This window comes from Neodothiora populina (assembly GCF_041146345.1).
Source record: "Neodothiora populina strain CPC 39397 chromosome Unknown canker_contig_5, whole genome shotgun sequence".
Lineage (NCBI taxonomy): Eukaryota > Fungi > Ascomycota > Dothideomycetes > Dothideales > Dothioraceae > Neodothiora > Neodothiora populina.
The window spans coordinates 389,125-405,205 of NW_027191405.1; the positions used below are offsets into that span (position 1 = coordinate 389,125).

Consider the following 16,081-nt stretch of genomic DNA (forward strand, 5'->3'; position numbering starts at 1 on the left):
CATATACCATCGTCTTGGAAGATCGTCGCAGATCGTGCGATTGTTATGGCGCTTGGCTGCTGCGAATGGTTATTGCCTTTGGGTATTATGGTGGCTCATCTGTCCCTGCTGGTATAGACACAATTCCCTTGGAGATGATGCGAAGGTGGATGTTATCCCGCTTGACAACAAGTCAATGCGTAGAGAGCGTCTGCCGCACAGCGATCGTGGACGGCGCAAATATTTCCCAAGGGTCGATCACCCCCGACGCAGCACGAGTGGTATTCATATAATACAGAGTTCATGTCATTTTCGTTGCGGCGGCTGGGTGGCGGGATGGCAGAGCGGATGACTTGAACCCCACTTCGCAGCTAACCCGGGTTCACCCCCCAGCAGCCGCAACAATCTTTAGGGGAGGAGAAAGAGATGTAGTAGTCGGTGCAGGCATAACTACATGGTAAAGCTGCTTGCACAATCGATTTGCGAACTCTGAAGAAGCATGATGGTACGACGGTTCGGTGATACCGTACCATATGCTTCTTTTTGCTCTTTTGGATGTCGCACACTTGTAGTCGTCGTCGTCGTCGCGATCCAGAGACTGACTGGTGATTCAGATTCGACTCGCTCGGTGCCACAGAAGCGCAGAAGTACAGGAACATGAACGCGAACTCAGAGAAAGGAATGAGTGCCCAGCGTACATACAGCACGAAGGTATGTCTAATTATACATGGTCATCGGCAGGAGCGTTGCACTGCAACTTCCTTGACAAGGTTGCGAGAAAGGAGACTGCAAGCAACGGAGTACAGCTAACCAATTGTTCAAACAATCCAACCTATATATACCCAGATGGTAGGTGGAATGTTACGAATCAGACAAATAGTGGCCGTAGTGTAGTGGCTAGCGCACCTCAAGAACAAGCCCTTCAGTGGGAAGTCCACCTCTGGGTGTCAGTAAGAGGCGGTCTTCATGAGGGGGTCCCTGGGTTCGAATCCCAGGCGGTCACAAGATTCTTCTTGCCCCTTTTTGTATCATGGCTAAACCAATCTAACCCTTATATGTTGCGGTTACTGAGGGAGTCTGTACGGATCAAAGTAGAGTGGCCGTGGCGTAGTGGTCAGGGGCACTACTCAGAACAAGTCCTTAAGTGCGAAGTCCACCCGTAGGGGTGTCGGCAAGAGGCTGTTTTCGAGGAGGGAGTCCTGGGTTCGAGTCCCAAGCGGTCACAAGATTCGATTTTTTCTTTTTGTATCGTTTTTGTTGTTGGTACTTTGCGATTTCCATCGATGCTGGCTGGGTTGTATATATCCAATTACCTGCGCTGCATCTCTGGGCATGGAAATCGCGTCTTCTCACATTGCACTGTTTTGCCCCTTACGGGATGGGTGTTCTCATCACTTCCAGATCCAATGTTATGTCTCTATACACATCTACGCGTGCGCGTCTTGCACTCCTTCACACGTTCTTCAACCTATTCATCACAAGTGGGCGAAGTTCATCATTTCCAACCCCTGCGGATGACAACAGGCGATATCACAAATCTCAAAATCCGTCAATTATCGTATACAGCGGCTTTTCTTCAACCCGTGCGATACAAACCATGACATTTACGCAGCTTCACTCTCACAATCTCCATCAAACCAATCGCATCCGAATCCGACCCACAACATGACTCACTTGCGTTACAACCAGAGTCCACCACGCCTCGCACATCTGGAGACACACACACAGAGACAACAACGCGACAAAGTCATACCATCCTCCTTTTCCTTCGACCTCCTCCAGGAGCAATTCAAGCGACAGAACCGAGTAGACGGTCACATTACAGCCCCTCCCGTCCCATGCCGCTTGGCAAAGTCTCCGATACCAAAAGTCGCATCTCTTGACCCTATTGACGCGCCTTTGACCCTGAAGTCACGCTTCCTTGACCCCCTGCTCATGATGACAGTAGCTGTGGAAGGCGATATTGACTCTTTCGAGGTGCTGCTCTGAAACGCGCATGAGGGTTGTTGTTTCGATTGCTTAAGACACCTTGAGCTGAGGTAGACCTGAGGTAGACCTGAGGTAAGCTTTACGAGGAGGGGGGGGCGGGGGGCGGGGGCAGGCAGAGGATGGAGATGATAGCTAGGAACTGACTACACTACCTGAGATATACAGATCGTGTTTCGCGGTGAGAAGTAAGTCTTCATCTCTCTCTGATTGTTGCTTTACTGGCTGACTTGATGGTTTGGAGGAGCTAGCTATATAGGGTGTCTTATTTTCTCGAGGTACCTCACGGACGAACCACAAATTTACCACAAGTAAACCACGAGTGAGACAAGCGCAGAGCATGAACAATGTCTGGATGACGCTTTAGCCACGAGCTGAGAGTAAAGAAATCACGAACAAGCGGAGTCCGGAGCTGGAGTAAAGCAAGAGGTAAGCCAGACCCGATAAGAGGAAAGCAGGAGTCGAGGTTACATTCGGTACTGACATCCGTGGTCCACTCGTGGTCTCTTCCTACTTGAAAACTACTTCATCATGGTTGGATTCTGGTGTACAAGAGCTGGAGGCTGAAGGAGCGATACGGCCAGAGAGGATGGGGCTGACATGCAGTCACAAAGGCAGGTTGAGGGTAGGCACGAAGCAGATGATTAGAACGACAAAGTCCCGTAGGGATGCTGATATGAAAGCTTAAAGTTTACTCGCCCTCTTCTTCGCCTTCGCCCAGAGTCCAGCCTCTTCATACCCCTGGGGCACACCATCAAATATATCCCTCTCGACAGCTCTAGCATTGACATGACGCGCATTCAGCTGACCGATCTCACCCACGCACAGTAGCCGCATCGCCGTCTCCATTTCGGCCTTGAGGATCTCAAACACGCGTTCTACGCCCGCTGTGCCGCCGGCTCCGAGACCGAATAGCGCGTTCCTTCCCATGCCTACGCCCTTCGCGCCCAGAGCCAGGGCTTTGACGATGTCCGTGCCGCGCTTGATGCCGCCGTCGACCCAGAGCTCGAGGGAGTCGAAGACGTGGGGGCAGAACTTCTTGCACTCGAGCAGTGTGTGGATGGACGGTGGCGACGTGTCTGCCGAGCGGCCGCCGTGGTTCGACAGGATGACGGCTTGGATCTGCGGGGCGAAGCGGGCGGCGAGTTCGACGTCTTCGTGGGTCTGTACGCCTTTGAGAACGATGGGGAGGGAGGTCTGCGCTGCTAGCCAGGGCAGTGTTGTGTGCCATGTTAGGTCGCACGCTGTGCCTGCGAACATGGCTGCTGCTACACTGCCTGATCCTTGCTTTGTAGGGACACTTGCTGCTGTGGGTGATGGGGTGGTAGTGGAGGATGAGCCTTCTTGTGCGGCGGAACGGACAGGTAAGTTGGCGCCGACGTTCTTGCCTTCTCGTTCGTCGTCCTCGCGCTTTCCTGGCACAGGGGCGTCGAGGGTCAGAACAATGAATTTGATCTGGGGGATCTTCGAGACGCGGCGGATCATGTCTTCCGATTTCTTGATGTCCATGTTTACGTATAGTTGCCACCCGAAGATTTGGTCTGGCGCGGCACCGGCGCATATTTGCTCAGGCGTTTGCGAAGCATTATTGGAGATGATCTGGCAGGCGCCATATGTCCTACAGGCTTGCGCGATGCCGTGTTCGCCGTCAGGATGACCGAGACGCGCCATTGCTGCTGGAGAGACAAAGAGCGGGATGTTGACTTTGTTGCCTAGGAGTGTAGAGCTGGTGTCGCATTTGGTGACGTCGTGGAAGACGCGTGGGCGCAGCAGGATGTTTCTGTAGACGGTGTTGTTCAACCGCTTTGAGATGAGATCGTCACCAGCGCTGTAGTAGTATGCCCAGGCCTTCTTGCTCATCTTCTGCGTGGCCAGCTTCTCGATGTCGTCCATGTTCAGGCAGTCGTCCAGCGTCATCAGCGACTCTTCCACGGCTGGGTCATCGGCAGGTGCTTTCTCTACGGCAGGCAGAGTAGACTCGTCTATGGTTCCAATCTTGGCCGAGGCCGGCAATGCCTCCTCCAGTGTCCCAGGAGGATGTATCGGGTCGTATTCTTCTGTCGCATCTTGACCGGCCAATTGCAGTATGATCCTGCTTCCTCCGGGGTGTTCGGGGACGAAAGTGGTGACATCGTAGACGTTGCCGTACAGAATCACCCAGCAGGACTCGGCGCTGCGATGTTGCTGGACTGATGTCTGTGAGTTGTGGGCCAGTCGGACAGAAAAGAAGATCGCCGACTCACCTTCTTCGTATGTGTATACCTTGCCCATCTTTGCGCTTTACAGAGAATGAGTGCTATGAATCTCCGCAATTGCCTCAGACCAATGTACATGCGTCTCGTTTGTATGTAATGTACACAAGCCAGTTCTATCAGGTTATCGAGAGGCGAATGCTGGAAGGAAGAAAAGAGAGATGGAATTGTTGATAGATGATATGGGTATTATTGGGGAGGATATACTTTGTCCTCCGGGGGCTGTTTAACCGGAAAGTACCTCGTCGTGCCATGCATGTTATGGTGGCGTGTACAGGTCAATGATGGGGAAGACTAACGGTGTTCTCGCCGCTGTTGTCGGCGTTTGAAGAAGACAGCCCACTGCGATGCGATAACAAGATAGGCGCGGCATCACTATTGCATGCTGGATCGAGAGTGCAATCTCGCTCCTTCAGTGTTGCTCGACTCTGCGTTCAGTCATGCTCCAGCATCGTTATATCGACACATCTGATTGAGCATGAGGTACTTAGCCGTAAAGGTTCGCCTGGATCGGGCAAGATACGACCGACGGCGCGGGGAAAGAAAGAATAATTTGGAATGTAAGCTCTATCATTGGACCGATAACGTCTCCGCCCTATGATAATCGGATTTCGTCGTCGAACCACACTATCCTTCAGTCAATATTGATATTGAGTACGCTGCTGTCGGCATCACCGATAAACGCTCCAGATCAAGAGAGCTTGCGTCAGCTTCATGACCAGCGATTTTACAGAGTCCGATGTTCAGGCCCTAGTTTCAATCTCAGCATTACGGCAACCCTGGAGTTTTTTACTAGGAAGAGAGAGGGTCAAGAGGTCAAAGATCAGCCTGGGATTCGCGAATTGACTGCTTGGTAGCTCCCTTGCATATACTCGAGTCGCAATCTATGGTCTGCGCGGTGCTGAAGTCCGAGGTCGAAGATCATATGTGCCCCGACGAATCATGCGAAAGTATACCTGGTGGCTGTCAATCACTCCTCAAGTGCCCATGATACCCATACCTGTTGCAATCGCTCTTTGTTGTATGTGGAGCCTGAAGATGCTAAGTTGTTCAAGTCGCCAGAGCAAGACAGCGACTGTGGAGTGTACGCCAAGTGCGATGTTCGTGGTGCCGTTGGCACATCGTCTGTCCATATCGTCTGACACTCTGAGATATTGGCTTGGCTGAACAAAACATGCAAGCATGGAGCAGGAACTATAGCACGTCGTTTGTCAAGTATATGTGAGCCGAAGGCTTCACTGTCTTGACGTTCTTCTATGAGATTCGCCTATAGGGGGCCCTTCCGGCCAGGTGAATAGACTGAAGACCAAACCAAAGAACCTGTCATTGGCAGATGGCATTGAAGGGCGCTTTTGCAGAGTAAGTAGTGAGGACCCAGTGTCAAGGCTTACTTCTGTAAAGAAGTTAGAAGAGTTGTTTCGATACAATGTTTGTGATCAATATACGTCAGTTCCACAGGGTTGTACTAGGGGCGATTTTCCCATACGAAAAAAGCAAGAGGTGGTATAGTGATGATGAAGAGTTTATTCTGCCACAGACATTAAGAAGCTAATGGTGAACATAGTCGATTCATATCGCCGCCACGAATGAACGTCGGAATGAGTCTACAACAGAGAAGTGATCGTCTGATTGAGTACTCGGAATTGTCAAAGTGTCTTCACTTTGGTGTTGTCATCTGATTCATCATCTTACCTATCTTTCAACTCGCATAGTGAACCGAGATTCTCTACCTATATTTCACCTCTAAACCTCACTTTATTGGTCACCTTATACAGTGAATCGAACTTCCGTATGTTTCGCCTGTACTCTTCACTTTGGAGAGCGATTGATACAGATCTCTCTTTCCGTCTCTCCTCTTCTCATCCTTCTTCCCCCATCCTTCTTCCTCCGCCTACCACCTTTCTTCCTCCTTCCTCTCCATCTTTCCTCTTTGCTGGTATTGTCGTCCTTAATCTACTGGCATCAACTACAGAGCTTGACACACGTTCCCATCCATTCTGCAGTAAGTCCCTCCTAGATCAAGTCCCCTGAGCAGCTACTAAACACTGAAACGAACAGCATGCCTATCTCGAAAAAGCCTCGCCGTACTTACAGCATGTCCTACGTTGGATACGGCACTGCTGGAAGTCCTGAAATCAATATGGATGAACCAGTCGACCACAACATGTCCACAGTCCCCAGCGAGTCTGGTGGCAAAGCTGACGAAATTGAGGATGCTGAGGACGCCGAGGACGCCGAGGTTGCTGAAGACGCTGAAGGTACTGAAGGTGCTAAAGATATAAAAGACGCCGAGGACGCTGAAGATGTCGAAGACGCTCAAGACGCTGAAGACGATGATGATGGACAGATCAACTTTTTTGACTATGACAAGCTTGTCGGACGTATCATCCCCACCAGGTTGCTATATACCACGTCCGTGGCGCCCACGATATCGGACCCAAACATGAAAAACATGACCAGGCGGTCCTCTGACCTGAAGAAGTCAATGGAGAAAGACAGGAAGTTCATAGTGACATCCCTGGGGTGTTTTCACAATCGTCTTTGCCATCTGAAGGTCGATCTCGGCGCGTTCGCAGCATTGCCCCAGCTAGCTAGAGACTTCGACAGCTTGTTCGACTTACTTGAGCACCTGGGAAGAAGGATCAACAATGCGACGCCCACTGCGGAGCTGGGACATGAAGAGTCTGACCTGGAGGGATTAATGGAGAAGGACAAGAAGTTCACAATGAAATACCTGGAGCTTATTCATGCGTATGTTCGCAGCCTGCATGCCAGCCTGCATGCCAGCCTCGGCGTGTCCGCAGCAATTTTCCGGCTAGCTACAGACTTCGAGGGCTTATTCGAAATGATTAAGGCCCTGACACGAAGGATCCAGCGTCCGATGTCTAGACGTACTGCGGAGCAGGGACACCACCAGGAGTGAGCTTTGCTGAAGCTGTGCAACGGCAGGCTGGAAGTACAGAAGATCATTCTGGAAACTCAGGTTTCTTACAGAGTAAGTTGTATTACCTTTCATTTTTAAGGTGATGTTTTTCTGACCACCACAGGCTTTCTTTATTTGCCTGCAACCTATCGTAGCCGCGAGCTACGCGCCTTCCTGCAGGTTGCTGCACAAGGCAGCTCAGGACTGGACTTAACACTACTCTGGACGCGAAATGCATTGCTACAAGTCGGTCTGTTGGCTACGTCTGCTGAAGCATTACTTGGGAGACACATTCGAGATGGAGGATGATTTTGGAGGTCAGCGGCATGCTTGCCATCTCTGCTGAAGCTTCAATTAGTCGACTTTTTCAGAATGGAGGCTGGATGAATTTCAGGATCGGATGATTTTCAGGATCGGATGCTTTCGAGATCAGATTGGGTTTTTCAGGGTGGGATGCCTTTCAAAGTTGGATGGTCTTCAGGATCGGATGATTTTCACGGTCGGATGTTCATCAAGGTCGAATGGTCTTCAGGATCGGATGGTTATCAGATTGGAAATGCAGCCGCTCTATATGGCTCAGACAGAGATCCTACCTCTAGACAGGTAATCCACTGGATCAAGAGACCTGCCCCCTACTCAATAATGCGAAATCCCCCAAAAATCATTCATGGTTCGAACAGCCTTGTCGAACCATGCTGAGGCAAGGCGCAGTAAGTGTATACAGCACCCCAAGCATGAAGAAGAACAAGCGGCATTCTCGCCGCCGCGTCGGCGTTTGTTTCAGAGGCAAGTAAGCTCGGCTGCCGATCACTGCTCTCCTGTGGCAAGCATGCGAATATCGTCTGGCTCTTATGAGAAGGAAAATAGTCTATGGATTTTCTGCTGCCTAAACCTCCACAAATATTTGACTATAGCTTTACACGCTGCCTCACAGCTGACCTTCTCGTATTTGGTATTTCATACCGGCTGTGCTAGCTATATTGTATACCGCCTATAGTCGAGAGCGTAAAGAGCCACAGCATGTCCGGCGGGTAAATAAGCGCCAAAGCGCGGGGGGAACCGACGAAACAAGACGATAACTCAGTGTCCGACGGCTGTCATTGGTTAGCTTTTGCAGCGTCGGCGTTTGAAAGACTGATTATAAGGAAGGGCACATTTTGAGTCTTTACTATCGAGGACAGTCGCTTGTACTACAGATACACGATATAGGCAAAGTCGAGTTCTTGGATTATCAGTGCTATTTAAGGTGATGCCCTGCAAGTTTCCTATAGGGGAGGGGGTTGCAAGGAGCTGATGGAGATAGAATTACACTTTCCCCCCCTAGGTGTCCTAGCCACGTCTGTTCTGTGTGTCGCATGCTGCTGCACCCTGCAATGGACTGAACAACATGCTCTGATGTCGGTTGTGCAGTATCAGCTGTGATCTCAGGTATACTCAGATCCCTCCTCAGCGCCTGCTGCATCAAAGTCGCTAGTCAGATCGACTTCCTCTCTGGCACGACCAGCTTCCTCGCGAGCAATAGTGTCAATGCTGACGGCTGCCTCGTCAGCCAGCTTGGAATTGATTCTTCTCATTTCAGTGATTCCAGCTTCAGCCGTGTGGTAAGGAATTCTTCTCGTTTTTTTTTTGAGACCAGCTTGGACCCCTCGATGATATCCTGCGTCGCTCCGCTTGTTGTTGTCGCGTTCGAGGTTTTCGTATTTCTTGCGTAGTGTGTGGTTCTCATGTTCCAGGTTTCTCATCTTTTCGATGATGCTGTGCAGCTCCTTTGGGACTGCGGTGTATGGCTGGTCTGCATGCTCGCGATGAGCCTCATGGATAGTGTCTGGATCAGGTTCCTTGTGGGGTTGATTGAAAGCCGAGGAGGCTGCTGCTGCTGCTGCTGGTTTCTTTCCTTTGTCTTGGGATCTAGTCTTAGGGCCTTGGTTCTGCTCTGCAGGCTGTCTTTCAGGTGAGACGCGTGATGGTGTGTTGCTGAGTCGACCGGAGTCTGGCAGAGCAAGTCCCCTAAGGCGTCGCGGTTCCTGCTCGACACGCACCATCGGTGGCGCAATCGGCAAGTTGGACCTCAGGGCCTCGAGAACACGATCCAGATCTGGACCGGGAGGATAAGACCTATGGCCCTGATCGTAGGCATTCAGGATGATAGCGGGGATCCCAGTGTGCAGTTCGAATTCTTCGACGGTCAGACTGCGAGCGAACTGCAACATGCTCGCGGTCTCGTTGAATCCTTTTCCGATGGTAAACTGGATGCCTGGGTTTCCCTTCATCAACTTGACGGTCCTGTCCAGCGCTGTCTTGCAGGCCCATCCCTTTCTTGTGCCTTTTCCTCCAACGCGGATCAGCTCGTTGGCCACCAGGCCCCAGTTGTAAAGTCGGGGTCAGGATGGTTGAGGTTGTTGGCGACAATCTCATGGGCTTGCTGGGCGGTGGTGTGGGCGCTGTTTGGCCAGCCAGTGATATCCAGCTCGTTCAGTCTCCAGATGGTCCACTCTTCTTTTCTCAGCCTCGCCTTCTTTTCGGAAGGAGGCTCGTAAGGAGAGTCGTCCCAGGTATCCATCGTGAGATGGGATGCGCGAAGTTGAGGTTTCTAGATGATGGCAATTGTGTTTGTGAATGATAGAGATGATGTCTGGTGTAGCGGCAGCACAAGCGGGGGAGGGGGGAGAAGGAAGATGTGAGAGTGAGGAGAAGAAAACAAGTTCATGGGGCCCCTAAAAGTACGTTTTGCGGGTTAGAGAGACCAAAGCAAGATAGGTGACAACTCTTCGTGTTCGACTTAGGCGTCAAGTTCACGGACATGGTCCACGCTTCTTGATTCATTTCTATATCATTGCAACCAGTGCCAAACACCTAAATTTCACACCCGCCGAGAAGCACCTGCTAGTCGTCTCCGTCGCTTGCTCTTGACGACAAGCCACACGAACAGCACGGTCAAGAGAGAAGTCCTGCCGATCACGACCACAGCGATGGCTTTCCTGAGCAAGTCGTAGTAACCGTCCAATAGATTGCCTACAGTGCTGCTCGCGCTCCTCGTGTCCAGCCCCGAGCCGAGACCGGGCATGCCGACGTCGTAGAGTTTCTTTGGTTGTAGCTCCTGCGACTGTGGAAGAGACTTGTCGCGCGACAGATACCTGCTCGAATGCATCCTCTTGGGTGAGTCCGCGGCTTCGCTCGTGTTCCTTGGTAGTTGCATCGAGTCGAGACCCTCCTCGGCGGCGGGAACGGCCAACTCCTCGCCGCCTCCGTTCTCTAGCTCCTTTGACTTGCGCTGCTTGAACCTATACGTCATGGCCCAGATGGCGAATCGCACGTCCAGCGGGGTGAAGGTGGGATATGTCAAAGCTGCAGGGCATTGTTCGGCGGCATCATGTCGAGGAAGTCGGCCATGACGCCCAGAGTCAGACCCCATAGCAACAGCGGCTGGTCTTGCGGGACCGAAGCGGCTTTGCGTTGTTTTGCGACAAGGCTGGTGAGGAGAGTGGGCACGTCGAACAGCGTGGTCGCGCTGCTCTTTGCAGAAACCTCCTCTGCCGGCGACGCCAGACAATGCAAGGACTCGGCGGGGAGCAGGCGGATGGCGGCAAACTCCATGTGGCCCAGCATGGCGCGCAGCATCCATCTCTTGACTCCGGTCTCCTGGTTTGCCAATCTGTTGGAGACGTCTTCGTAGGACACAGTCCTCTGGGCGGGATCAAGGAGGGCGCGCAGAGGCACCCAGTGGGTGGAAGCGACCTCGGTAGGTTGTAGTCTGAGAGGGGCAATTTGGGGGTTGGTGAGAAGAAAGACGTAGGGACAGAGGACCATCAGCGGTATGCGTCCCCAAGAGGTCGTCACAACCCGCTGCGGCAGATTGCCGACCGGAATGGCGTTCTCGGGCGACAAGTCGATGCCGACCTCCTCGGCCGTTTCTCTCACGGCGGCAGCCTGATCGTCGGCATCGGTGGGGTCTCGTCTACCGCCAGGCAGGGCGACATGGCTCGTCCAGCGATCGCCTTTTCTCGCAGCGCGCTTGATGAAGAGAATCTCGGCTTCTCCATGCTTGACCCAGTCCTGAGCGAAGAAGGAGTCGATGTCCTTTTCTGGTGGTGGTGCTGCTGCTGCTGCTGTGGCGGCAGCGTCAGGCCAATGTTCGTAGTTTGGCTGGCATCTGATGATCAAGGCAACCGAGGCTCGTTTCTTGGTAGACTCGGGGCCTGCGACGTAGGGATATGGATTTTTTGATAGATCGTCGAGGACATGGCGGAGGCTGTCGAGCAGATGTCGTTGACTCGAGGGGACGGGTGGCATGGTAGGAGAACAATGATCAGATGATACACGAGTATTGTTTGGCGACAGCGTAATATCTAACTACGTATAAAGAAAGCACGCACGGGTGTTTGACCAGGGTCACCTACAGTGTATGCGTACTTGGATGTGTAAGGCGTCCAGCCATGTCGAAAGCCACCGGAAATCAGGATCAGGCTGTACGGGGTGAGACGACTAACCCGTCTGAGTGAATGGTATCCCTTGACTGCCACTTGACGGTCATTCCAGTGGCTACTTGCTTTTACCTGATTGGCAGTTCGGCCGTGTTCGTTGGAGAGTCATTGACCATTCACCGAGTAGTCAGTGGCTAGTCAGTGGCTAGTCATTGTGAGATGACTGATTCTCCACGAGAGACTTGGCAACAAGTCATTTGAGACTTGTTGGCTGTTCATTTGAGCTCCATTTACTGTTTATGAGACAGTCACCAACCGATCACTGGGAAGTCACCGACTACTGGGTACTGACAAGGTAGTGATATGATAAGACAATAAAGTGATGCTGATGCACATGACAATGACATCAGACGTGTCATCTTTGTGAAAATCCATTTCCACATTCAAGCGACTTTCTGGACGCGCATGGGCGGTTCATTGGCTTTGATTGGTCAATTGAGTTGACAGCAGCTTCATCTCACTGGACTATAATTATTATTGTCCATTCCTTCTTTTCTCGAGTCGTCTCATCACAGGGACAAGAAATCGAGCAGGATGAAGTTCGGCACCACTCTGCGCAAGAGCATCTACGAGCCGTGGAAGGAGGAATACATCGACTACAACAAATTGAAAAAGCTGTTGAGAGAAGACGACTCGGCCGATATCAGTCCTGTGCGCGGCGGCGCCAACGACTCTTCCAGATGGACCGACGACGATGCCCAGGCCTTCTTCGACGAGCTCGTGAACAAGCAACTGGAGAAGGTCAAGAACTTCCACAAATCCACCTACCAGAGACTGAGCGACACGACCAACAAGTGCGAGACCAAGCTCGAGCCCGTCGCTGCCAGTTTGAAGACTCAGACCCAGGACCTTCCTGTTTCGGATTCCAGCGACAGCAACGGCAAGCAGCCCCTGCCCAACGAGGAACAACGAAAGCAGACACTCAACGAGGTCCTCTCCGAGCTTGACAGCATCACGCAGCGGATCAACGAGCTCGAAAAGTACAGCCGCATCAACTACACGGGCTTCCTCAAGATCGCCAAAAAACATGACCGCAAGCGAGGAGGGCGCGTGTCGAGTGTGCGCCCGCTGGTCAAGTCCATGTTGGCAGAGGTTCCCTTCAACAAGGAGGACTACTCGCCGCTGCTCTACCGTCTGTCTGCCATGTATTCCTTCTGCTGGCAGAACCTCGAGAAGAGCTCACAGCCTGCTGCTGCTGCTGCTGCTGCTGCTGCTGCTGCTGCTGCTGCCTCGACGCTGCCCGAGTCGGCCGAGGGAGACATGTATACCTCGCACAAATGTATCTTCTCCTTCTTCTCTTTCTTCTCTCTCTCCCTATTGATCTCTACTGACAACCCCCTGCACAGTCTGGGTGCACATGGACAACCTCCTCGAGGTCAAGACCATCATCCTGCGTCGCCTGCCCGTCCTCGTCTACAACCCTTCCACCTCCAAGATCGCCCAGGGCAGCCAGAAAGACCCGACCCTGACCTCCATCTACTTGGACAACCCCAACTTCTCCCTCTACACCGACAAGGTCGAGCACAAGAACGAGGCCTCGTCGGTGCGCATCCGTTGGTTCGGCCAATTGTCGCAGAAACCCGAGCTCATCATGGAGAAGAAGACGGCCAAGCAGGACGGCGCCAGCGAGGACGAGCGATTCACCATCAAGGAGAAGTACATCAAGCCCTTCGTGGACGGCGACGAGGACATGAGCAAAGCCATCGAGAAGCGCAAATCACGTGCCGGCGCCGACTCCAGTGATGTCGACTCCTTCACAAAAGCCATTCACGACATTCAGACTTTCATCAAGGACAACGAGCTGCAGCCCGTCTTACGCGCAAATTACTCGCGCACCGCCTTCCAGATCCCCGGCGACAACAGGATCCGCATCTCCCTCGACACCAACCTCGCTTTCATCCGCGAGGACGCCATCGATCCCGATCGTCCCTGCCGTGATCCCGATGACTGGCACCGCGCCGACATTGACGACGCCGACGTCGAGTGGCCCTTCTCCTCCATCCGCAAGGGTGAAATCTCCAAGTTCCCCCATGCCGTGCTCGAGATCAAGGTCAGAAACGACAAGCACTACGAGTGGGTCGACGACCTCATCAACTCCCACCTTGTCTATCAGACTCCCCGCTTCAGCAAGTTTGTCCACGGTGTCGCCCAGCTGTTCGAGGACTACGTCAATACTTTCCCCTTCTGGCTGTCCGCCCTCGAGGAGGACATCCGCAAGGACCCCGAGGAGGCTTTCAAGCAGGAGCAGGCCCTGCGCAAGAAGCAGGAAGAAGACGAAATGGCCGTCGGCTCTCTGACCAAACACGGTCGACGCGCCTCTCGCCTGCCCGGCCAGCTCTCACCCGTCGGGTCTCCCTCTCAGAAGACCGTCTGGACAGGCTCCCACCAGACCAATCGCGCCCTGCTGAACTCCAGCAGCCAGCCACAAACCTCTCAGTCCCTCGGTAGTATGGCGCGCTCCGCCCCTACAGGCCTCGACACCACCGCCGAAGAAGAAGACTCGGACGACGACCGTCTCCAAGCCCCTCGTGAGGCCAACGGTAAGAAGGTCAACGCGCACCTGCCCACCGGCCTCGGTTCCCTCTTCCCCACCTTTTCCACCTCCAAGTACGCCCAGCACCGTCGGCACAGAGGCGACGCGCCCATCCCGGAAGGAGTACAGAAGCCCACTTTCTGGATCAAGGATCAAGGTCCTGTCAAGGTCGAAGCAAAAGTCTGGCTCGCCAACCAGCGTACCTTTATCAAGTGGCAACACGTCACCGTCCTTCTCGCGTCTCTGTCTCTCGGTCTTTTCAATGCTGCTGGCGAAGACAACAACGTCGCTCGCGCCCTTGCACTTGTCTATACCCTCATCGCTGTATTCACAGGAGCCTGGGGCTGGGGCATCTACATGTGGCGCAGCAGGCTCATCATGCAGCGCAGCGGCAAGGACTTTGACGCCCTCACCGGCCCCGTCGTCGTGTGTCTCGGCCTGATCGTGGCCCTCATCTTGAATTTCGCCTTCAAAGTACGTTCACCCTATCCTATCCTTTTGATCCTTTATCAATCATACTGACCTGGTCCACTACAGTACAAGGAAGCGAAAGACAACCGTCATAAAGACCACCAACATAACGACCAACCCGATCCTAGTAACTCGACATTAGCAGCCGTGGAACCTGTCGTGACGGCTCTCGTCGAGCATGTCATGCAGGAATTGCGGTAGACTTTTCACTTTTGCTTTCGCCACTGAAGAAGTGAGGGGGGGGGGGAAGAAGAAAAGCATAATAAAGATGTATAGACTGGCTGTACTGTATATAGTGTTTCCATTGAGTATTCATACATATCGCTCATGTCCCATCTTGAGAAGTCTATCACTCCCTGCGTAAAGCCCCCATTAGCCGTCATGCTTGCAGTCAAGACTACTGTTCTACATCTCTCTCTCTCTCTCTCTCTCTCTCTCTCTCTCTCTCACCCTCTCTCTCTCTCTTTCGCTTCACAAAGAGAAAACGCAGTCGCGCGAAGGGTTGGCTAAAGCAACATGACATGGTTTCGACTATAATAAGCAGCAGTAGTGGACTTTCTGCTAATAACAACACGCTCAACATGGCAGCTTAACATGGACAATGACATTGACAGTGAAGAGGAGGTGGCGGCGATACTATGAGTGCATCGGGAAGAGAGGAGGGACGGCGAGCCGACTCCCAGCTGTGCTTTTAGTGCTGCGCTGCGGAGTAGTAATGAAGAAGGAATAGTGAAGAGGTAGTAAAAAGGTAGTGAAGAGGTAGTGGAGAGGTAGTAAAGCAGTAGCAAAGCAGCAGTAAAGAAGTAGTGGAGCAGCATTTGATATCAAACACTTACCTTGAATTGAAATTCCTTTAAACATGGATTAGTCCTGAGGTTAGACCTAAAATTGCACCTGAGATTGCAATTGAGATAGACCTCAGGCAGACCTGATATTAGAACCTGGAATCGCACCTGAGTGTTAGAGGTGTATGCAGGTTGTCCCCCAGTTGACCCTCTGGGTTGGTCCTGGATTCGGACCTCGCAGTCGAACTCCGGGTTGGACCTTCCAACTTAGACTCGAGGTCCAACCTAGAGTATAGATACTCTACCTCAGGATCATCCTGAGAGAATGATCACTTTTCTTCTATGTTACAGACCTTTGGGCTCGTGACAGTTAGACCCTGATATTAGACCTGAGCATCAGGCCGGAGGCTGGACGTAGAGACGTGAGATTAGTGCTTGAGTTGAACCTGAGATGGGACTTGAAGCAGAGCTATTAGACATAAGATTCAGGCCTGGGTCTCGAACCTGGGATTGAAGCTAGAGTAGACCTGAGATCGAACCTGAGATTAGACCTTGGGGTAGTACTAGTGAAGAGGTAGTGAAGTATTAGTGAAGAAGCAGTAAACTGTTAGTGAAGAAGCACTGAGATAATAATAAGGCAATAGTAGAGAAGCAGTAAATAGTAATAAAGT

The 16,081-nt window shown here is 52.3% G+C and overlaps 3 protein-coding genes across 3 annotated transcripts; 1 reads left to right on the forward strand and 2 right to left on the reverse strand.

The window, feature by feature from the left end:
* Positions 1–2,649: 2,649 nt before the first annotated feature.
* AAFC00_005137 (uncharacterized protein) lies at positions 2,650–4,236 on the reverse strand (the record flags this gene model as incomplete). The annotated part of the gene is made up of 2 exons (XM_069344883.1): positions 2,650–4,154; positions 4,209–4,236. The coding sequence occupies 2 exons, from the start codon at positions 4,234–4,236 to the stop codon at positions 2,650–2,652; spliced, it is 1,533 nt and encodes a 510-aa protein (XP_069202710.1).
* Positions 4,237–10,000: 5,764 nt separating this feature from the next.
* On the reverse strand, positions 10,001–10,432 carry AAFC00_005138 (uncharacterized protein; the record flags this gene model as incomplete). The annotated part of the gene is made up of 1 exon (XM_069344884.1): positions 10,001–10,432. One exon carries the CDS (start codon positions 10,430–10,432, stop codon positions 10,001–10,003), a length of 432 nt encoding a protein of 143 aa, XP_069202711.1.
* A 1,723-nt stretch (positions 10,433–12,155) lies between these two features.
* AAFC00_005139 (uncharacterized protein) lies at positions 12,156–14,826 on the forward strand (the record flags this gene model as incomplete). The annotated part of the gene is made up of 3 exons (XM_069344885.1): positions 12,156–12,900; positions 12,968–14,628; positions 14,692–14,826. 3 exons carry the CDS (start codon positions 12,156–12,158, stop codon positions 14,824–14,826), a joined length of 2,541 nt encoding a protein of 846 aa, XP_069202712.1.
* Positions 14,827–16,081: the final 1,255 nt, after the last annotated feature.